General features: G+C 41.7%; 3 protein-coding genes across 4 annotated transcripts; 1 reads left to right on the plus strand and 2 right to left on the minus strand.

Annotated features, from left to right (window-relative positions):
* Positions 1-729: 729 nt before the first annotated feature.
* Positions 730-5,142, minus strand: LOC102721887 (uncharacterized RNA methyltransferase BH0687). Its single transcript, XM_006645531.3, has 10 exons — positions 4,424-5,142; positions 4,152-4,337; positions 3,231-3,340; positions 2,657-2,765; positions 2,320-2,475; positions 2,055-2,170; positions 1,729-1,895; positions 1,483-1,613; positions 1,199-1,384; positions 730-1,017 (listed from the first exon to the last, which is right to left on the minus strand). The coding sequence occupies exons 1-9, from the start codon at positions 5,129-5,131 to the stop codon at positions 1,277-1,279; spliced, it is 1,791 nt and encodes a 596-aa protein (XP_006645594.2). The 5' UTR covers positions 5,132-5,142; the 3' UTR covers positions 730-1,017; positions 1,199-1,276.
* A 4,159-nt stretch (positions 5,143-9,301) lies between these two features.
* On the plus strand, positions 9,302-17,782 carry LOC102702047 (protein ALWAYS EARLY 3-like). Of its 2 annotated transcripts, none has more exons than XM_006643806.3 (16): positions 9,302-9,371; positions 10,848-11,020; positions 11,141-11,236; positions 11,330-11,392; positions 11,667-11,744; positions 12,282-12,453; positions 12,638-13,018; positions 13,725-13,808; positions 13,886-14,034; positions 14,567-14,830; positions 14,899-15,080; positions 15,172-15,442; positions 16,150-16,344; positions 16,473-16,679; positions 16,777-16,929; positions 17,019-17,782. In XM_006643806.3, the coding sequence occupies exons 2-16, from the start codon at positions 10,913-10,915 to the stop codon at positions 17,214-17,216; spliced, it is 2,601 nt and encodes an 866-aa protein (XP_006643869.1). In that variant the 5' UTR covers positions 9,302-9,371; positions 10,848-10,912; the 3' UTR covers positions 17,217-17,782. The 2 variants fall into 2 exon arrangements, with proteins under 2 accessions (XP_006643869.1, XP_015699150.1); XM_015843664.2 differs by having other exon boundaries at positions 12,285-12,453.
* A 120-nt stretch (positions 17,783-17,902) lies between these two features.
* Positions 17,903-21,370, minus strand: LOC102702325. The gene is made up of 4 exons (XM_006643807.3): positions 20,924-21,370; positions 19,468-19,662; positions 18,917-19,336; positions 17,903-18,795 (listed from the first exon to the last, which is right to left on the minus strand). Exons 1-4 carry the CDS (start codon positions 21,257-21,259, stop codon positions 17,947-17,949), a joined length of 1,800 nt encoding a protein of 599 aa, XP_006643870.3. The 5' UTR covers positions 21,260-21,370; the 3' UTR covers positions 17,903-17,946.
* Positions 21,371-22,072: the final 702 nt, after the last annotated feature.

Raw genomic sequence — 22,072 nt, forward strand, 5'->3', positions numbered from 1 at the left:
TGAAGATGGATAGTCTCTTGGAGATGCTCTATGAATTCGACTTGCCAAAACTAAAATGAATGACTAAATTTTAGTTTGGAGAGCCAAAATTTAGCCATTATCTTAAAGATGCTCTAGATCTCTAGGGCCATGTTTGGCTGCCGAGATAACTTATTCATATTCGCTTGTTTTTCGTGTATACGCTTCCCAAACCACTAAACGGTGTATTTTTGTGAAAATTTTATATAAAAAAGTTGTTTCAAAATATCATATTAATCTATTTTTAATTTTTTATAATTAATAATCAATTACTTATGTACTAATCTATTGATATGTTTTCCGCGTTTGGGTAAATTATCCCAAAACAACTCCAAACGAACGCAGCCCTCTGAAACAAGGCATGGCCGTTGTTTTTATTCTAGATACAAAATCTATAAAATAAACATTTTTCTTTATTGATTTTTTCCAGACTAATTGGTTGGCCCATTTGTAGATTTGAGGGATCTCGTACAGAAAAAGAAAAAAGAAAAAGAAGAAAAAAGAAAAAGAAGATGGCTACCAACTCAAACTTTCATGCCTTTTGCTTCTAGTTCTGTGCCCTACAAGAGTATGAGAAACTCTTCGATATAGTTAGCTGCAGCTCATCAGTGGTAGCCAAAATTCCAAAAATATCAATCAATTGCCATATATAAAACGAAGAACAAAAAAATAAAATTTAGCATTAGATGCAATTTTAGCCACAAGAAAAGAATCAGAAAACAATTTCTTTAACGTATGGGTAGCTCCAATCACAATTCAGGTTGATGAGCTACATCAAAATCCCTTCTCATCTGTTTGTTCTTTAAGAGAACCTCTCCTCTTAATCTGCAGGCATGAGATATGTCAACTGAAGAATTCATTCAGCGAAGCAGCATACTCCCAGCTGTACTACCATGAAACCCAAAACGTGATCTTCAAGTATCTTGTAACTCTAAACAGGCTTTAGTAAAAAAAAACACCAACTCCATGGCTTGTAAGACCACCATCCGATCTGCAAGTCTGTCATAAAAGAGAAGAAAACAGGTTCCTCAATCAGGTGCTTTATATCACATATGGGAAATGCCAGATCAAATACCTCATTATGAAACTTTGTGCATTATATCACATCAAAGGCAAAAAAAAAAAACTCTCTTCCCAGCATATCAACAGTAAATATAGAGCATAAGACATAAATAATCACCTAATTGTCAGGAAATGAGGACAAGATGGAGCATGTTTGAAATCCCTGTGCTTGTTTTCAGCTGAACAAAACAGACAATCAACACAGCTCTAGCACGCAGATACACTCGATATGAGGAGTGTGGGGGAACATATCTACAGGTACTACAGTCTTCAGCTGGTAGCATCCTCTCAAATCTTTATCCTCCTGCACACAAATTAATTATTTAATTTAAGTGACTATGCACTAGCAGAGCTAAAATAATACAAGGTAATGGGCATGTGCAATATCAGGGAAAAACGTACCACGCCATGACATAAGTAATCCAAATCACGTGCACAGGTAGCTGGATTACACGAAACATACACTATTCGAGGGGATTTAACTTCTAGTAGCCACTTGATTAGTTTCATGTGCATCCCTGGCCGATTAGGATCTGGAAATTTAATGATGTCTATTAGGATATAGAGCAAAGCACCGTAAACTCTACTAACCAGGAATACCTTGAATTGCTAAAAAGTATGTAGTAAAAGATATGAGCCAAGACAAACCTGATATGATTATGTCAGGCTTAGGAAATTCCTTCCCAAATGTTTCATTGATTTTATTAAGGTCTCCCTGAACAAATGTAGCATTGCTGATACCATTCAGCTTAGCATTCTTTTTAGCATCTGCAATGGCTTCTGGAACAACTTCATATCCATATACGTGCTTTGCCCTGGTCAAATCAGAAGAATGTTTACTAACCATGCTTTTAAATAAATGAGCTACCAGAACAATGAGTTTTGTGTTATAACTTGATACAAATGAAAAGAATTGGCTTCACATAGTTGGTAGCAACTGCTTTCTAATAACACGAGAATAGCAAGAAAAATACCTTCTTGCAAGGGTCAAACCAATGGTTCCGGTTCCACAGAATAAGTCAAGAATAATCTCAGAGCCATCTCCCTTAAGCCCAGCAGAGTCCCCGATAAGCTTGTACAGAACATCGGCCTGCAGTACATGCAACCATGCAGGTAACTGATCAACAGCTGAAATGCTCAAGCACTAGACACCATTTTTTAACCGACACATGAATTGGAACATAAATCACATGGCATAAGCATGTTAAATACTTCAAACCTATCAGAACATTAACAAACCTGTTTTGTATTAGTCTGGAAAAAGGAGTTGGCAGATATCTGGAATGTAAGTCCTCTCAACATCTCTGTAATGGTCGGTTTCCCATACAAGGTATATTCTTCTTCCCCCACAGATGTATTGCCAACAGATGTGTTCACATTATTCATGATGCTGACCTACATCAAAACTACAGGCGCATCAACATTGGAGACTAATACTTGTTTTAATTGGCAAAAAAGCTTGTGAATTTATGCACAGTAGAACTCTGACTGACATACATAGACAGCACATGAAGTAGTTTAAACATTACAGTTTACACCATAGTACACTTGAAATGAGAAGGCATCAATTACATACGACTTCTGGTATTTCTGTGATCTTGTTAATAAGAGGTCCCAGTAGCTCTGGTTTATAACATGATGTCACAAAATTAACCATGACTTCTGGAACTCCAGTGTTGACGTTTCTGGAAAATTGACAAAGGTCAAATGTTCAAAGTGCCATGCAAAACAATCAAATAGAGAGGAAATGTGCAAACGGAAACAGAAAGGTTCAAAGTTTTTTTTTTTTTTGAGGGAACAACATGACTTGTTTGGCTATCCAGTTATCCATTTTTATCAATTAAATCTACTTTTAACAGAACAATTATACAAGATGCGTTTGTAGATAGAGATGGTCGACAGAGCAGGTAATGAAGCCAAATGCACTAACTTGAGTAATATGATAGAATACCAAATAATGCTATACTGAAGATTGAAATATTTGCTCTGTTCTAAAAGCGCCTCATCAGTATTACAGTGCTAGAAATAAGTCCACACTTGTATACTGAATAACATTTGCATCCATTACAGATGTACTTCTGTATGATCAAAATGCAAGATGGCCTCTTAGATTCATGGGTGGAACTGCACAATCACAAAAGGCACCATACCTTCCTGTTCTTATCATAAGATGCTTGAGAAACCCAATGTGCTTGTGCACATCATAAGGTGTGAGACCAAGAGATGGATCCATCCAGGTTTCTTGAACAATGGCAAGTACCTACCAAAAGATAGCAGATATTTTAAATAGACATCCCATCACCAATAGGCAAGCCCTTAGAACCACTCTGTTCCCTAGTTTGATGATAACTTCCAACTCCAAATGATTAGCATGATGGTCCTGAAAATGTATCTGTGCATGTACTTAAACTGACTCCAAATATGTGTAGTGCATGTACTTAAACTGACTCCAAATATGTGTAGCTTTATGTAGTATGACACAAGCAATTTAGATTTCAACAATTTCATGTCACATAGTTCTATACTTCTTTAGTTGATGATACATCAGTTCATAAATAATACCATCCTTGCAACGCAAGTGATTATTTGTCCAACTCACGTCAACTCCAAAGCATATCAACAGCATGCATAGCATGAGCTGTTCTTGTTCTGAAATTATATAAGGATGTGATGCCAACGCAAATCTAAGCTAACCAACTAAGAAACTCATCTTTTCGCTTATGCTTATAAGCCAAATTTTGAATTCTCAACTTTAAATTTAGAGTTGATTTTGGGGTTTATTTAATCGTGGTTTATTTTTCAGCTTTGGCTTTTTCGTTACGAACACGTATATAAAAATTTTATTCACAATTTATGTATCGTTCGCAAGTACACCGTTTAGCCTTTTCAACTATCACCCCCTAAATCTAACTATAAAGGTTCAATGGTGGTGGTACTGCAACCATCAACAAAAAAAAATGGACTTTCAATAAACACACTCAAGCCAAATTTGTGTAATTCAACAAGAACCTAAATTTAAATTCTAGTACAGATGCACAGAATCCAAAACATCATCATTGACCAGTTTTTACCTTATCTGCTGGCTCGCTCTGCAGTAAGCATTTCTCTACATGCAGCACCTTATCAAAGAACCCTGGCGCGTGCAATCCAAGCGAATAGCCATCACCTTCAATCTTTTCCTCCCTCACCACCTCATCGTCCTTCTCCTCCTTCCACTCTCTTTTCATCCATCTCTTCGTCCCGAAAGAGAATTCCATCTGCAAACAAGTGTACCACAGAAAGGCGTCATCTTTTGTGCCCAAAACTTCGCCTAAACCCCCCACACCAAAAACCAAAAACCCACCTTGTTCCTGTACCGGAATATCTCGTCGCACGGCACGATGGGCTTCAAGATTGCGTCGGGCTCATCGCTCTCCAGTTTCTTGGGATTGAACTTGCCAAAGTTCACGAGCAGCTCGCGCACCTGGAGGTACTTGTGCCGGACTTGCGCGGCGTACGCGAGGGACTGAGTCTTGCAGCCGCCGCAGTCGGCGGCGAGGGGGCAGGGCGCGTCGACGGCGTCGTGGTGGGGCTCGAGGGTCCTGAGCTTGGCGGCCTCGGCGAAGGCGCCGCGGCGGATGCGGCGGACGCGGGCGACGAGGCGCTCGCCGGGGAGGGCGCCGTCGCAGAGCAGGACGAAGCTGGAGCCGTCGACCCTGCAGACGCCCTTCCCCTTGAACGCGAGCCCCTCGCAGGTCAGCTCGAGGACCTCGTTCCGCTTCGGGAAGTAGCCCTTGCGCGGCGGTGGGGAAGCCGCCGCCGGCGGCGGCGGGGGCGAGGCGGGAGCAGGCGAGGGGGCTTCCGGGGAGACAGCCGCGACGGCGAGAAGGCGTCCACTGCGGCGGAGCGGAAAGCAGCGGCGGTGGCGGAGGAAGGCGCCGGAGAGTGGGGAAAAGGCGGCGGCGGCGGCGGCCGTGGCCATGAGGGCGGGCGGCGGGTGTGGCGCGGTTTGGATGGAGAGTGGACGGCGGAGATGGCACGGCGGCAGAGAAACCGGCGACGATGCGGGCATTCGGTGGTAGGTGCTCTGTCCAAGTGGGCCCACTTCTGACAGAAAGCACACCGAGGACAATTTGTGGCATGAACCTTGCTAGTATTAGGCAAAAATCTACTAAAAATATATTTCCAATCCAAATCTTTTAGAGCATCCACGACACTTTATATATCTAATTTTTCGTCTTGAAAATAGAGGATGAGAGATAAAAAGTAAGCTCCAACAGAACATTTATTTTATCCTCTATTTTTAGATGTTATTCATATTAGGAGAGAGACTCTATATTTGATGTTCTTTTTTCATTCCCCAAAGAAATACGAAGGATGTCATATATGGCTCATCTACTGGAGTATGAAGAGATATAAAGGATAAAATTATTTTAGATGATCACCTAAGTAAAAATATAGATGATCATATTTAGATAGGCTGTTAAGGATGCTCTTAGGTAGTGCTACCTCGTCTCGGAGTTAGCGTGGCCAAGTACTATAGAGCAGGTACAATAGTAGAGAGTATAAGTCAGTTCTAAACATATTTTAAGAAGATAAGAGAGGAGAGAGAAGATTAACGGACTATAGACTTGTATCTAGCTACAACACAGACTCCAAGATACATGTATGTATGACATGTAGGACCAGATATTAATTATGTAGTATACGTTTATAGGTAACTATCGTATGAATTGACTATTAAATTGATATAGATAATTTAAAGTCAGTTGTTGGCGGTACTCTTGAACTTGCTATTATTATATCAGTATACCTCTACTACTCTAGTTTCGTGGCGTAGCTAAATAATGTTGTCATGTAGGTAGACTAGCGTAATGTTATGTAGTCATGATTCAGATTCGAAATTAAGTTTTAAACGTGTTTAGTTTAATAGACGAAATAAAAACTCTAGATTTTGTACGATTTCAATTAGCCTGTACAATTTGGCGAAGTATTGAATCTTAAAGAGATTTTGTGAAATTTCTCCTCCTAGGCAAGTTTTTGAGAAATTTTAACATGAGGTCTAAGCTCGTGGAAGATTTTTTTTTATATCTCTCATTAAATTCGTGTGGTTTTTATTTTCCTGTGGTCGCCATTAATGTGACTTCAGTATATTTTCTAATCTTTTGTTTTGCAGTCACATTTCTATCGAAATTCTTTTTCGCTACCCTGTTCGAAACAGGGGACTTAATCTTTTTCAGTTAATTCGATTGTCTGACATGAATTCTGTAAAAAAATGGTATTACTAAGGTTTTAGTTGCCTTCTCCTGGCAATGGTCACTCTTATACCATCTCTCAAAACAGACCCATGTTTTCCCTTATCACTTGTGTTTCCTGTATAGGCTCAAAGATACTATAGACTTACAAACCTTTAATTAGCCCCGTCCACTTAGAAAAAAATTTAGGAGAGATGTCACATCGACACGTATGGTCATACATTTGAAGTATTAAACGTAGTCTAATTACAAAATAAATTTTAGATTTCGTCTAGAAACCGCAAGACGGATCTTTTGGGTCTAATTATCCGTCTTTACAACATGTTGGTTACTATAGCACTTACGACTAATCATGTATTAATTAGGCTCAAAAGATTTGTCTCATGATTTCCCCTATAACTGTGTAATTAGTTTTAATGTTCATGTATATTAATTCTTTATTTAAGTGGTGTTTGGATCCAGGGATTTTTTAAGTTCTTATCACATCGGATGTTTGGACGTTAATTAGGAGTATTAAATATAGACCGATAACAAAACTAATTTCATAAATAAAGGCTAATTCATTATACAATTTTTAAGCCTAATTAATCCATGATTAACAAATATTTACTGTGGCATCACATTCGTCAATCATGAACTAATTAGGCTCAATAGATTCGTTTCGTGAAATAGTCTAAAATATGGTGTGAATTTTATTAATAGTCTATATTTAATATTTCTAATTAAGTTCAAACATTTGATATAACAGGACAAAAAAATCCCTGAAAACAAGCAGAGTCTTAGGTGTCCAAACACTCAATACGAACTAACCAGGGCCTTATTTCACCGAATCATCGTCAATCAGCACGCTATCAGTAAGCAACACTATTAGACAGAATGCGCGTCAGCCATTAAAATAAGAGCAAAGGTATGTTCAAAGGTACCGTTTAGAATTGACTTTTTACTCAACCATATCAGTGATACTAATTTTTTATTTTATAATGCTATGTATAAACTATAAAGATATATATTCATGTATGGTTTTTTCGTTAATAAAAATATTTTTATTACTCTTTCTTCCTTTTTATTTATCACGTGCAACAAAAACATCTTTAAAAAAAATAGAAGTGCTTTTCGTTTTCATCATTTATCTCTTCTTCGTATCATTATTTTTACTCGTGTAACACTGGAGAGAGTGAACTAATAATCGTTACGTGTCCTAAGGAGTACATGTGGATTCTATTCGTGGAAAGTGCAGCAAGAGCAAATGTGCTGCAGTAAGCTAATTAAATGGAAAGTAACTCAGGACAATACGTGTCTGTCCGAAAAAGGTGCACCGTGTACCTTTACCCTTCTTTGAGACACCATACGACCAACAGGTTTAGCTCTGAATTAATCCATAAGTAAGAACTAAAGAATAATTATAAATTTATCCCGGTTTTAAATCGTTATGGTATCACAAATAATACTATGAAAACTAAAATTGAAATGGAAAAACAAACAATAACAGATTTGTAAATGCGGCCACAACTTTTGCCGTGTGTGGACAATGATAAAGGCTCACACTTTCTTACTAGTAATGAGCCATTAGTCTACTCAAAATCTCAGTTAGTTTGCACCATCCTCCGTCAATCCTCAATCCGGTGATCTCCATCGTAGCTAACAGTATTGTGGCAGTAAAATTACCGCTAGTATGATTTATTCACATTTGTTGCTAAAATGTAGCTTCTTTTGAAAAAAAATGAATAATGATGACTTTTTTCCATAGCTTTTGTGTGAATGGTGTAAGTCTTCTTAAAAATTTAGATACCCTCATACTCACAAAATAAACTAAGAGTAAATTATACTTTGCGCTAGATCATATTGAAATAAGTTTCCCTTAACGCCATGAAACGTCATCAAAATCATGAAAAATTAATGAATTTTCATAGAACTCAGAAAATGTTTTATAAAATTAAAATGAAAGTTGGTGATAGTCTAAACGTATAAAAATTTCTCCTTAGTTTTAGGGTGTTTGGATACTCCTAATTTTTTTTAAGTACCTCTCACATCGAATATTTAAACACTAATTAGAAGTATTAAATATAGACTATTAATAAAACCCACCTCATATTCTGGACTATTTCATCAGACGAATCTATTGAGCCTAATTAGTCCATGATTAGCGAATGTGATGGTACCGTAAACATTTGCTAATCGTGGATTAATTAGGTTTAAAAAATTTATAATGAAATAGTCTTTATTTATACAATTAGTTTTGTTATCAGTCTAAATTCAGTACTCCTAATTGACATCCAAACATCCAATATATGACCAGGGACAAAAAAAAAAACCTGGAACCAAACAGCCCCTTAATCATATTTTACAAAGATTTCCTTTCAACTATGCGATGGAACGTACTGTAAAATAGAACTACCCCAGTGAAAAGTGGAAACATATGCTAAACCCGGTACAAATTAAAAAGAATATATATCCCATTTACCTGCTGCAAAGTGCAATGGACCATTTAATCCTAAACTAATTATATTATAAAAAAAAAGCCTTCCAAAATTGGCGTAACCGCTTCCATGGAAAGCGGAAAGATTAGCGTAAAAGGTAAACCTGAATTACCTCCGCACAAAACTGAAACCCAACACGGCCCACGGCCCACGGCCCACGGCCCAGTTTCCTCCTGCCCCAAGGAGAGGACGGGAGGACCCCCTAATTTTCAAAAAGGTAAACTTACAATCTGACCCCCGGAATCCCACCCATCTCGCAAATCCGTCCTTCTCTCCCCCTCCTCCTCCCTCCCCTACTTGTATCCAGCGCCCGCCAAGCCGCCGCAGCCGCAGCCGCAGCCGCAGCCAAACGCAACCCACCACCTCCACCTCCGCCTCCGATCCACCCCACGCCGCCCAAAACCTACAGCCACCTCCTCCCTGTCGGACGCGCGGGAGAGGGAGTGGGAGTGGGAGAGGGAGAGGGAGAGGGGGAGGGCGCGCGCGGCGGCGGTGGCGGTGGCCGTGGCCGAGCTGCGGGGCGCGGGGAGGGTGGTGCTCTCTGTGGGAGAGGGAGGGATTTGGGCCTGATCCGAGGAAGGTGAGCTCCGGTTTGGGAATTCTTCTTCTTCTTCGTCGTCGTGGGTTTGGTGCAATCTGCGGTGAGATGGTTCCCGGCTGGGGACTCGGGGGTTGGGGGGTTGGGTGCTGGTGATGAATCGCGGCGTTCGGGTTGGGACTCTCCCCAGCGAGTTGTTGGATTCTGCGTCCGTTCGTGCTGTTTCGGTGGTTTGCCGAGTCGAGCAGATTGTATGCTTCATCTCCCGCGGCTTTCCTCTCTCGCTTTTGCTCTCTCCATGGTTTGGAGGTTTCGAGTTTTTCTGTTACTGGTACTTCTTGAGGAGAGTAGGTGCGTGTAGGGGAATTTGAGACCCCGCGCGTTGCGGATTCTGGTGGCGTCTTCTCCTCCGACCAGATGCTTGCTTCATCCGCTTGGATTTCTGATAGACGATCTGGTTCCCCCCCCCCCCCCCAACCAAGTTCATCGTTTTGATTCGGCGGCAAAGCGTTCTTCTGCGTATCCGTCTGTCTCTTTGATGCGCCGTGATCCCCGCTGAGACGCTTGCTCGATTTCATCTCTGGTATCCTTAAGATCGCGGCTTGGGTTTTGCTTGATTTCCCCTCCTGCTTGAGTTGTGCTGCGGCAGCGTGGGATTTTGGGGGTTCTTCACTGTAGCTTCTTCGGTTGACGTCGTATCCCCCTTACCTCTCTAATGCCCCCTAATTAGGAATCTGTGGCGGAAAATTTTCATTTTCCTCCGTTCTCTAATCTTGGACGGGGATCCGTATTTCCGTTATCGACTCGCTGAATTGTCTAACTTACCAGTTGTAGTACCATCCATTGCTTTGAACAAACACCAGTGTTTAGTCATTGGTTCGGGAAAGTCCAGGTTTTCCCCTGTGACTATGAGTATCCCCTGGAAAATGGTCTATTTAGTTGGGATGTGGAATGAGTAGCAATGCGATATTTCTTGATTTTTGGTCTGTTGGCATGTCAGATATAACCTATGTGTAAATTTGGAAGGCCTTTTTAGTAGATTTCTAATGTTATACGTAGAGTTGATGTGAAAATCTTTAATAAAGTTTCTTTCTTTTGTACTTGCTGTCCGAAATCTTATTTTGCAATGAAATTCTCTTCACAATTGAGTCTTAATCTGGGACAGGCCTTTTGTTTTACCACTTCTTTCGTAAACTGATAACTTGCTTAATCTGATTACTGAATAGATTGCAGAATGAATTTTTCATTTGATCCTTCCTGCCACTCTTTTAAATTTTCTAGCTACATAATTAGCACTCTTTACAACTTGGTCATATTAGTTTAGTGGGTGAGGAACATATAGTTTATTTTGCTTTCTTATAGTGAGGATGTGAAACTTAGAAGTTAGAACTAATAGAACCTACTAATATAATTCATGTTTTCAGTTTTTGTTGTAATTTGTAGTCCAATCTATATAGGTGTTGAGTATATATGCTGGATTAACTTTTGTCTTACTGAGATTTCATATGTAACTTGCAGAAATATTTGTTGGGGTCTCAAGTCAAGGACGAATTTTCCTCTACAACAAGTCAAGGAAGATTTCCATGGGTCCAGCAAAAGGTTCTCGAACAATAACTAAGATCACAATAAAAGGATATGACGATCAACAGCATGACGAGGATCCAACTAGCTCAAGCAAGGTTAAACTGAAAGTAAGATGCATTGATACTTTTTAGATGACACCCAGTAACTGTAGTGCCTTAAAATATCATTCCACTCTGCAACTGTGTAGACATGTTATTCTCCTGTTTCACTAAAATTTGATTTTGCAGAAGAGAAAAATGTCAGATTTAGGTCCTCAATGGAGCAAGGATGAGCTTATGCGCTTTTATGAAGCCTACCATCGATATGGAAAAAACTGGAAAAAGGTTTGCAATTCAATTTTCCATCCACCTTTCTGTATTCATATTTCATTGCTGTCTTTGGTTGCAAGGTAAGAAAGCTGATTGTTGATTCTGCAGATCAGTGCATCTGTGGGTGGAAAATCAGCAGACACAGTAGAAGCCCTTTACAGTGCGCATCGGGTGAGTTTGTGTTCCATAATTAGACTGCCCTACTGATTTGCAAAATCTACCATCTTGCATCCTTTACTGTTTTTTTTTGGTTTCATGAATTAAAGTTGATTATTTGCTCATCTAGAACAGGACGGTATATTACAGGATGATTTATATGGAAGGTTAAGAATATTTGGTTGTAGTATATAATTCACCTTGCAGCCATGCCTAATTACCTAGATGGAAAAGGTTTAATTCGATAACAGAACCTAAAGTATTTACACACTGCCATTTCTTGCTGTAGACTTTCTTATCTCTTCCTGAACGTGAAGGGACTGCCATGGGATTTGTTGCTTTGGTGACTGGTCATCACAATGTTTCGGTAAGCATACGATGGATTTACTTACGTTGAATCTTTGATTGTGTCTACTCCTGGTTTCTGGATATGTCAGATTGCAGTAGTTTCTTGTTAGGAGTTTTCAATCATGTGTAAATATTTGCTGTTTGAAGCTACCATGCAGAGGTCAGTTTCATTTTAGCAAAAGACCAAGCGTGAACACTCCTGACCATTGTGGCTTTTGTTAATGTTTATAACAGAAAAGTTATATTATATAACAGTTGTTTCCATATGATGATGGGCATGCAGTATATTGTGATATAAGAAAGTTATATTATGATGATGGACTTTACTAACATTGAAAGTAACAGACAATATAGATTGTGTTGATAGCAGAGTGATTGTTTTGCATTTCCTACATTTTAGTCTCTGAAGAGTGATACCATGCCTTGTTCTTTTTATGTTGAGCTAATCTGTTTACCGCAAGGTCTGAATTGACATACAAATTTTCCCAACTTTTATTTTTCCGAAGAACCAAATTTCCCTACCTTTTACTTAAATCACTTGAAATTCTTAAAATAGCAGGATGAATCCAAGAGTCATAAAGAAAATGATCAAATGGGTAGATCATCTGGGAAGGCACGGAAACGTGGAGAAGCTACAGGGCAGAAAGAGAAGGAAGTATGCCATGTTCACAGCTCCTATCATGAAAGAACTTATGGATTGTCTTCTTTCAAGAAAAGATACTATGGAGGTAAGTATTGTAAGGAAAATATATTTCTCCATTTTATACCTTAATCTTCGCTTGCCCTCCTCAAAATGAAATTGCCAATGAAAGAAGCAAGAGTTAGTTTAACAAAAGATAGTGGTATGTTTCTATAGGATAATAACTTTATTCTATTGGCTGCATTGTTTTACTACTTTGTGTGGTTTTCCAGAACTTGTCAAGAGCATTCCAAGACATCCGACAGGGAGACGTACTCCTCGAGTACCAGTTATTGTTCCTGCAGACATGAATGCTGCTCATGCTGCCGCACCAGAAATAGAAAATGCTATCAACTATACCAAAAAGGATAGTGAAGCTATCAATAATGAGCTTGGATGCTCACCTGATGGAAGTTCTGGAATCTCAGAATCAGCTAAAGTTGTTCAAGGCCAGACTTCCTTGGAAACTAAAGGTACTGTAGACTCTCAGATACATCAGACTCTGGGGGGCTTGAAAAAGAGAAGAATTAAGCAGAGTATGGATCACGGTCAGGCAGTTAAAGATGAGCATGAAACCACGGTTTATCAGAGTCTTATGAGAATGTTTTCTCCAGGTACTTCGACACACTTCCCCCTGTCATTAGTGTCGAGCTTATTGTTTGACCAAGTCCATTTGAATATACAAGTTAAGTTATTGGTTCCATTTTCTGTTCACCAAACTAAGCAGTATATTTTTATATGAACTAAGCATTATTTACTGTGCTATTGTTATATACAACCTGTCCAGCATTTTGGATTGGGGGTAGCCTGTTTAGCATTTTAATAGGTAATTAGCATACTGCAAATAGGGTTTTAGACTATTCTAAGCTTATGCAAGCAATTTTCTCAGAAGTAAGTTCTCACTGGGATGCCCTTAGCTGCTATTTCCTATTTCTTTCAGGAACTGGAACAACTTTCAGGAATTTAAAATCATGGCTGGAGTTTTGTGCGATGGCAATCTAAGATGACCTACAAAATGAAACAAAGTGCATTACCATTTTGACACTAGTGAGATAGGGAAATATTACCAAGCCTAAACAACTCATTAGGTGGCCAACAAACTAATAAATACAAACTAATGAGCACATGCTCATAGTGTTTGATTGTCAAATCCATTTCTTCTGCTATCTGACTGGTTCTCATAACAGCTTCCTTTTCAGTTTTGGTTGGTGAAAAATCTTCAGCTACTTTGTTTGATCTTATATGAACTTTCAGTAGTAATGATTGGAACTGCTAAGCTTAATCCATAACGTTAAATATTTGATAACCACTGTTTTGCAGATGAAATGTTGGTCTTAGACGTTTTGGAGAGTTTGGTGACTGTACCCAGTAAAATTTCAGAGCCTAAAATTAATATTCCTTCAGGTTGGTTATATTATTTCAGACTTCTGGTCTGTCTTGTTTCACAACATATGTTATCTCATCCCGTGCGTATTGATCAGGTACACTTGGAAAGGATGATTCTGCATTGTCTCACAGAAGGGAGGAAGGCCCTTCTTCAGTTAAGAGATCCAAACAAGGGAAGCAAGCTGGTGAATGCAATTCTTCCAAGACAAGGAATAAAAGGAGAAAGAAGTTAATAGCTGAAGAGGTAAGAAATTGTGAATACTGAGCAATGTTGTGTTTACAGTCCGAATAAAAGGAAATTTAAAACTACCCTTTCTTGCTTGTGGAAAATAAACCAAAATTGATGAACTGATACTTATTGTCTAATTTGAGCCTACTGTTCCTTCAATTAAATGTTACCATTCTTACATATAAAAATTCAGTATGTCTTTGCACCCCCTTAAACTCATAAGGTTCTGGGCTTGGTGTCAATGTAAAAACATCCTCACTTCAATTTAGTAACAGGGTGCATTTTATCCTTCAATTAAATGCTTCCATTTTTGCCTTTAAAATTTAGCATTTCCCTTTATCCCCTTTAACTCATAAAATTCTGGTGGTTTGATGTCAATGGGAAGTCATCCCTTGCTTCATTTTAACAGGGTGCATTTTTATTTTGTTATATTTATCCTTTGTGATCTTGATGTGCACCTTAAACCAGTCAAAGTTTATGTTCGATCCAGTATTTGCTCTCTTCAGTTAGTCTGATCGCACCTCTGTTTTCACACTTCCTTTTGCAGGCGCCTACTGAAGAACCAAACATTTCTAATCATTTAGATTTGCTAGAAGAACGTCAAGTTGATGCCACTGGGTGTGCCTTGAATTCTGATCCTGAAAGGGGAATGATTAATTTACCTGAATCAACTGCAAATATTTCTTCCGAAGTCCCTGACCGGCTACCACCAATGAAGCCTGAGATAAATATGTCAAGGAGGACCAAAAGAAAATCCATGAAACAATGTGGGTCTAAGTATGCCATTTGCAATGGAGCAGATAGTTTACAGGTACAATCACCATTCATCAACACTACGGATTGAGTTCAACCGTAGACTTAACTCTGGCTTATTTTCAGGCTAGAAGATTGCATCATTGCTTGTCATCGGAATCACTTCGTAGATGGTGTACCTATGAGTGGTTCTACAGTGCCGTTGATTATCCATGGTTTATGGATAATGATTTTGTGAACTACTTGAATCATGCAAAATTGAGCCATTTGTCAAGGCTCACTCGATCTGAGTGGAGCACAATAAGGAGGTATTTACTGGCAAATTCTGTTAGCGTCGTTTTTCTTTGCCCTTCTTTCTTTCTTTTGTTTTTTCTATACTAAGTTTTTTTTTATCTGCAGCTCGCTTGGCAGGCCCCGACGCTTTTCTGATCATTTTCTGGTGGCAGAAAAAGAAAAGGTTGAAGATTATCGCAAAAAAGTTAGGCAATACTATGCTGATTCACGGGATTCTCTACCACCAGACCTAGCTCGGCCATTTTTAATTGGCCAGGAGGTAATTGTTCGTCACCCAAGGACACGAGAGCTTTGCGATGGTAAAGTGGTGATGATGGAACATGATGGTTATATGGTCCAGTTTGATAGGCCTGACCTTGGTGTTGATAAAGTAAAGGTACACCTTTGCAATTTTATTTGCTTTTCACGATTGTCAACTGTTATATTATGAGGTTATTAGGCCCTTTCTCATAATTCTTTCATCTATCTTCTGCAAAAGATTTCAACCATTCTTTTTGAACTAATGGCTGGCAATAAACTTTATAGTGTATTAAACACTGTCCTGCAATTGAGTATGATTTTTGTTTTAACTCATATCAAAGCGTGGTATCAAGCTTTTGAACTACAATAATGTTTGACACCCATGTACCGCATGTGAGTAATGGAGGGTCTGCCTTTTTAGTCCCAATATAGACTATAGTGTTCATAAAATTTTCATCTTCCTATGTATAACCAATCACATCCCCCACAGTATGCATAAAAAAAACACTGAACTAATACCAATTGCTTATCTCCAATTAACAGTATGGGTCACCCATGCATTTTTGCCTGCTGTCCATCAGATATGCGTTAAATTTGAGTGGTTATTCATTTAAAAACACAAAAAAGGGTCCAACTGTAACACAGTTTCCAGGTACTTCATTTATTCTCTCACATCCTGGAAATTAATTCATGGGATTCCTCACATTTTCTTCTGCAATTGGCAAAGCATTTATTTAATGATTTACAATCTTTTGCTTTTCATGTAAATTCAAGAATCTCAAAATGATATTTAAGCAGATGATATACTTTTATGTCAAGACATGCATATTGTTTCTTTTTCAGGACACTGATTGTATGCCTGTAAACTGGTCGGATAATCTGCCCGATGACCTCAAAAAGAGGATCTTCCTTCCAAATAATTCTCACAGCAGAGCAGAAGCTGAGCAAATTCCAAAGCTTACTTCAAAAGAGAACTGGGATCATATCAGTGGAGAGGCCGAGCCATCCAAAACTATGCACATAACTTCAGATGAACAGGTTAAAGTTGTTGCCTAAATCTATTTGTTAAGAAGCATTAGAATTATTGTCTATTGTCCGTACTCCATGAAATGCAACTGCTGACGATTCTGAAATATTCTAATGGTGATTAATGCATTTACTCTCAGATTGAAATTGCTGTGGATATTGAAGGACTACCCAACAAGAGTGCCTCTAGTAATTGTGGACCACTACAACCGCTCCAGTCTGTAGATGACATTGTACGGGCTAGAGACTGGTCAAAGCACAGCAATGGTTACAATGATGAGCTAATTTCCTCATTTGTCGAAATGTCATTGTCAAAAGCTAAACAGATGGTTGACGAAGTTATTCAGGTAGGTTAAATTAAGATATCAATTCCCAACTTCTGTGCAATCAAGGTATATAAGTTTGCAATTTTAATTCACTATGTTCTTTTTTATGTTTTGATAGACAATCTTTGAGAATGGTAAAAGTTCTCTAGAAGAGACAGTCATATCAAATGAAACAACCGAGACTAAAAGTCCAGAACCGGAATTTGCTGCCCATTCCGAACTTCCATGCAACCTGATATTCAATTGCGTTGCCACAATTCTTGCAATCAAGGTAAAACAATTACCTGATTCACTAGCACTGATCTATATGGTTAATAGGATCATTCCAATTCAGTACATTTTCCTTTTTCAATTATGCAGCACCTTAGCGAGAACCGGCATCCACCTGCTAACATAGCAGGCGTCCTGGAGCGTGCTTGCTTAATGCTGCGCCCAAGCTGTTCAGAGAATCTCCCGATCTACAACGACATAGAGAATTGTATCTCTGTCATAAAGAACCAGATAGTTGCTCTTGTGCCAACAACATCAAGCAACGCCAGGCTGCCCATGTACATGTAAACAGTTCCAGTCTTCTCGCAGACGGAAGACGTGGTTCCTGGCTGATTGATGTCTAGAAGAATTGATGAATCCATTGCGTCTGGGGGAGTGCTTGAAAATTGTGAGCTTGGATCTGCAGCATCAAGAGTAGGCGGCGGGTCATTCGATTGATTTGGCTGTCCAGCTCTCTTGTAAAATGTGTATAGATTCTTGGAGGAATAAACTCTTACAGTTTTTTAGTTCCATAGATTTCGCAATATAGTTTTAGGATAAAGGAATCAACATTCCAGTTGTAGTTAATAATGATTCCTAGAGTCATGAATACAATGCCCAGGTGATTCACAGAGAAGAATACCATCTTGATGGTCATTAGATTTTCCTTAAATGGAAAAACAACTGTGTTACAGAAAGGAACACAAAGATGCTGGTTGTAACTTCCATATACATTACTGTGAAATAAATAATGTGCAGTGAGTCCTGGGCATGCTTACAAAATGGCTGTGACAACTGAGATGAAATGCATCCTATTCCTGCCTCCAAAAGAAAGAAAGGTAGCAAGACAAACCATATGAACTCCGTATTTTCTGTAAATCCCTGTGCCTACTATGCTATATTTCCTATCCAAAAATCCCTGTAGGATGTAACAATGCTGTATTTTTTCCTGTTCCTTATACTGTTATGTGTAGAAATGTACATTATGTTTGTTAGTACAGGCTACAGTTGAGTCAGCTTGCAGCAGAGCTGCCACTGATCATCTTGCTTGGTCGTCGTCTTCTTTCAGGACGGTGAAGTGGAACTCGATCTGCAGCCGGCGGTGCGGCGCGTCGGCGCAGCCCTTCTTCTCCAGCTCCAGCTCCTCCCTCAGCGGGATGGCGGCCAAGAACCTCTTGATGAACTCCCTGCAGCACTCCTTCCCGGTGACGATCACCTCCTCGTCTTCTTTCGCCGGCGACGACGACGGCGGCGGCACGGAGCGCATCTCCGACGTGGCGTCGAACCGGAGCATGTAGGCCTTGTCGCAGCCCTCGAAGAGCCTCTCGCCGAGCGTGTCGACGACGTAGTAGCAGTCGCCCTCCACCTTGAGCACGAAGAAGTGGTCGTTCCAGCTCACGATGTACACGTCTGCACGCCCCGGCTCGTCAGCACCGGCGCCGGAGGAGGAGGAGGCGCTGATCTCGCGCCAGATGTCGTCGAACGACATGGCGCCGGAGAGCGACGCGAAGCTCTCCGGCTGGAAGAAGCCGACGAAGGCCCTGTCGTGCTGCACGGCGATGGGCCTCGCCCTCGTCGCGAGCACCGTGTCGAGGTCGAAGTGCCTGTTCGGGAACCGCTCCATGTGCGCCTCGTCGTCGCACAGCCGCCTCCACTCCGACGAGCCGTCCCTGATGAGCGCGTCCAGCTCCGGCCTGGTCGGCATCGTCGGGTGGTTTGCGTGGAGCGCCGCCGCCAGCACGGCGACCAGCGCCGTGCACGCGCTCTCCCCGCCGGCGCTGTCGTCGCGCTGGTCGATCGAGGCGAAGAACACCGGCGTCCTCAGCTTCGTCTCCGCGTCCCTGCTCGTGAACTCGCGCGTCTCCCAGCTGCCGGTCGGATCATCCTCCTGGTAAGAGAGATCACCAGCTCACAATTATTCACACGAATTGATCACTCCACCACCATTGCCAAACGCCAATGCACGCATGATGCCACCACCAAGATCAGAAGCGGCTAGCTAATCTCACCATGAATTTCATGGGCAGTTCTTGGGACAGCGACTCGTTGCTCCTCTTGTCGAAGTCCCTGCTCTTCCTCCTCCACGGGAGGAGCCGGCGCTTCGACGTCAGGCCGGGCTCAGGGCTGGCGCCGCCGCTCGAGCTGGCGCTGCTGATGCTGCTGATGGCGCTGCTGCTGCTCATGCTGCTGACGCTGCTGCTGTCCGAATTCCTCTTGCTCCTGTTGTACACCGCCACCTTGTGCTCCCTGTCGGCCAGATCGAGCAGCTGCTTCAGATCAAGAACCTCATGGTACGTCCCTGCCTCCAAGCTCTTCCGATCATCCCGCATTGCCGGTGCCGGGATCGTCCTCGCCCTGCTCTCCCTGAATGAAACCGTCCTTCCGATACTCTCGGAAGGCGTGTTCAGAGACACAAGCTCCACATTTACCTGAATCAATAATCAACCATGCAATTCTTCTGTTACAATTTGTTAAAATGCAGCCAAAGGTTAGGTACAAATACTCCACAGATTTCACTAGAAATACAATTGGGAAGGTAAATGAGGAAGATATTGCTTACATAAAGTATGGCATCACTTGCCCATCCATCCTTCCTCACCCTGATGGGGACAACCACCACCTGCTGCTGAGGTGCCCCCCTTTTCTGCTGCTGCTGCAGTTGCATCTCCCAGCAGCATTCCTCAAGGTTTATCATGGCTGTCCCAATCTCCTCAAGCTTCACCAGGTCCTTGCCTCTTCCTTGTTCTTGGAATCCCTGCATCACAAAGCAATTCTTATTTGGCGGCCTCAGTGGCTAAAAAGCCTAAGCATTCACAGGAAGGGACCTAATAAATAAAAGATGCTTGATTGCTACTCTGATTCCTCTGTAATAACTTTCAAGATTACCCTGAACTGGCAAAGGTTGATCTGATCCCCAAGGAACAACAATTCCCTGTCATGTAGTAAGTACAAGCTTGCAGTACTCCTCAAGGCTGTTGCTTTAGAAGGAACCTAAAATATGCTCTGATTCCTACTTTGGTTCTCTTCCATTGGAGGTTACAGTAATACACAGTTATTAACAAAGATTTACTATTTCCCATCCAGAAAAAAAGTTACTAATGTGTTCTGGTTGATAAATAAGGGAAAGAACCATAACCACACACAGAGACACAGAAGAAAACAGTCCAGATATCAGCATTGAACCGAAAACAAACAATTCAGAGAGAGGCACTAATGAAATGCAACTTTAACGTACATGAAAGCGAAGGGTACTGTTCGAACTTAGCCCTCAAAACTTAATACCATGACATAGATCTTGCTACCTAAAACTAATTAACAAGAATAACCGAAGTCAAAACTGACAAGGCCAATAGGACAGCGCCACGCGGCCACACCAACCTTTCCTCAATTTCAAACCTCTCATTAATCCTTTAGACAAAATGGGCCGGACCAAAGGAGATTACTTTGTTTTTCTCTTCAACTCCGCACTAAAGATATATGAATTATGAAAGCATGCTTAGCCTAACTATTGACTTGTCCTCTCCAAATGCTGACCGCTACTTGCAAAAAGCTATGCATTGACCTGAAGCATTTCTACATCGAAACTACGGTCACAAACTTTCATTTTTCAAGAAATGGTGTCCACACCTTAGCTCAGAGAGCAGGCGTGCTCTGAAACACCGACAATAATTTGATTGAAAAAAATATCAATCAAGCAATAATAAATTAGGTTAACATCAGTGGTAATCATGCTTATGCCCAAGGTTAACCACTACAAGCTTAAATTAATTATTAGTTGTAGATTGAAATTAACCGCTGTAATTAATGAATTATTAGTTGTAGATTGAAACTAACCGCTGTAATTAATGAATTTGATTTCACCAAATCGGTGGCAACTGGCAAAGGGAAAAAAGCAAGCTTGATATGAAAGTTGTAAGCTTTGATAGTTTGAAAGTTGTAAGCTTTGATAGTTTGATTGATCAATATGCTTGGAGAAGGGAGGTAGAAGAAGATCGAAGAAGAAGCAGGGTGCTCACATAGAGGATGGAGAAGAAGACGCCGCGCTCGGGCCGGCCAACGCGCGCGGCGGCGGCGGCGGCGGTGGCCGGCTCGACGTCGAAGCGGAACCGGTTGGCCTCGCCGGCGTCGTCCCAGCGGACGGCGCCGTCGCGGCCGACGGCCTCGACGGCGGTGACCCCGCGGGCCCACCTCCCGTGGATCATCTGCGAGAGCGCCCCGCCGGAGACGGGCCACTTCACCTTCACCGCCGCGACGCCCGGCCACGCCGCCGGCAGGCCCTCTAGCCTCGTCGGCCCCACCCTCACCCCGCACCGCCGCCGCCCCCCCGCCGGCGACGCCCTCCTCTCCACCATCCCCACCTTCTCCACCTCGCGTTATCCTCCTCGCCGCCGCCGACGCCGCCGCGGAGACGGACGCGTTCTCGCGTGGACGGACGGACCGACGGACGTATGACTCCTCCCCCCTCGGTGGCTTCGGGCTCTCGCTCGCTGCGCGACGCGCCTGCGTTTAATAGAGGGGGGGGGGGGGGGGGGGGGGGGCACCCCCCCTCGGCCACACGGGATCCGGGCTCGCGCGCGCACACGGGGTGGGTCCCGCACGTCAGTGGCACACCCGCTGCCGCCGCGAGGATCGGCTGTGATGGCGGGGGGGAGACACCGACAGGGAGCGGCGCGCGCCACGTCACCAAACGCGGGAACCAATCGCGCGCGCAAATGCACGTTTTTTTTCTTCTCCCGTCTTTTCCTTCTTCTTATTATTCGCCGCGTTTTAATATTTTTTGTTTATGTTTTTTGTTTTGACGTCATTATTTCGTGAGCTCGCCTTTGGCGTTGCTTATTTTGGCGCGCGAATCACATGGCGCATGAGAAACTGATTCCTCCCTCTTCCCGCGAAAATCTTGGCGATGCAAACACTACCTTTCGTATCCAGAATTATACGGTGTAATCACCAGGCTGATTCTGCTCTCTGATGAGTCGCCGTCAGGTCGCTAACGAACAGCAACGAACGGCCCGTAAAATAGTCCATCCGTTTAGATTTACCTATCATTACAAATTATGAGGAATTATGTGGTTACCATCGTTAAATACACCATAATCAATATTTATAAGAAATTTCTTTTGAAAAGTTTTAAGTATGGTTGGAGTATTAATAAAGGGTAGAAAAAA

The sequence above is a fragment of the Oryza brachyantha genome, chromosome 1 (genome assembly GCF_000231095.2).
Source record: "Oryza brachyantha chromosome 1, ObraRS2, whole genome shotgun sequence".
Lineage (NCBI taxonomy): Eukaryota > Viridiplantae > Streptophyta > Magnoliopsida > Poales > Poaceae > Oryza > Oryza brachyantha.

Coding starts and splice junctions, on each gene's coding strand:
- LOC102702047 (XM_006643806.3), top strand. CDS start 10,913: ATGGGTCCAGCAAAAGGTTCTCGAACAATAACTAAGATCACAATAAAA. Junction 11,237..11,329: donor ATGGAAAAAACTGGAAAAAG/GTTTGCAATTCA, acceptor TTGATTCTGCAG/ATCAGTGCATCTGTGGGTGG. Junction 14,035..14,566: donor AGAAGTTAATAGCTGAAGAG/GTAAGAAATTGT, acceptor TTCCTTTTGCAG/GCGCCTACTGAAGAACCAAA.
- LOC102702325 (XM_006643807.3), bottom strand. CDS start 21,259: ATGGTGGAGAGGAGGGCGTCGCCGGCGGGGGGGCGGCGGCGGTGCGGG. Junction 19,337..19,467: donor CAAGTGATGCCATACTTTAT/GTAAGCAATATC, acceptor TTATTGATTCAG/GTAAATGTGGAGCTTGTGTC. Junction 18,796..18,916: donor AACTGCCCATGAAATTCATG/GTGAGATTAGCT, acceptor CTCTCTTACCAG/GAGGATGATCCGACCGGCAG.
- LOC102721887 (XM_006645531.3), bottom strand. CDS start 5,131: ATGCCCGCATCGTCGCCGGTTTCTCTGCCGCCGTGCCATCTCCGCCGT. Junction 3,341..4,151: donor AGAGCGAGCCAGCAGATAAG/GTAAAAACTGGT, acceptor ATCTTTTGGTAG/GTACTTGCCATTGTTCAAGA. Junction 1,614..1,728: donor GCCTGACATAATCATATCAG/GTTTGTCTTGGC, acceptor TTAAATTTCCAG/ATCCTAATCGGCCAGGGATG.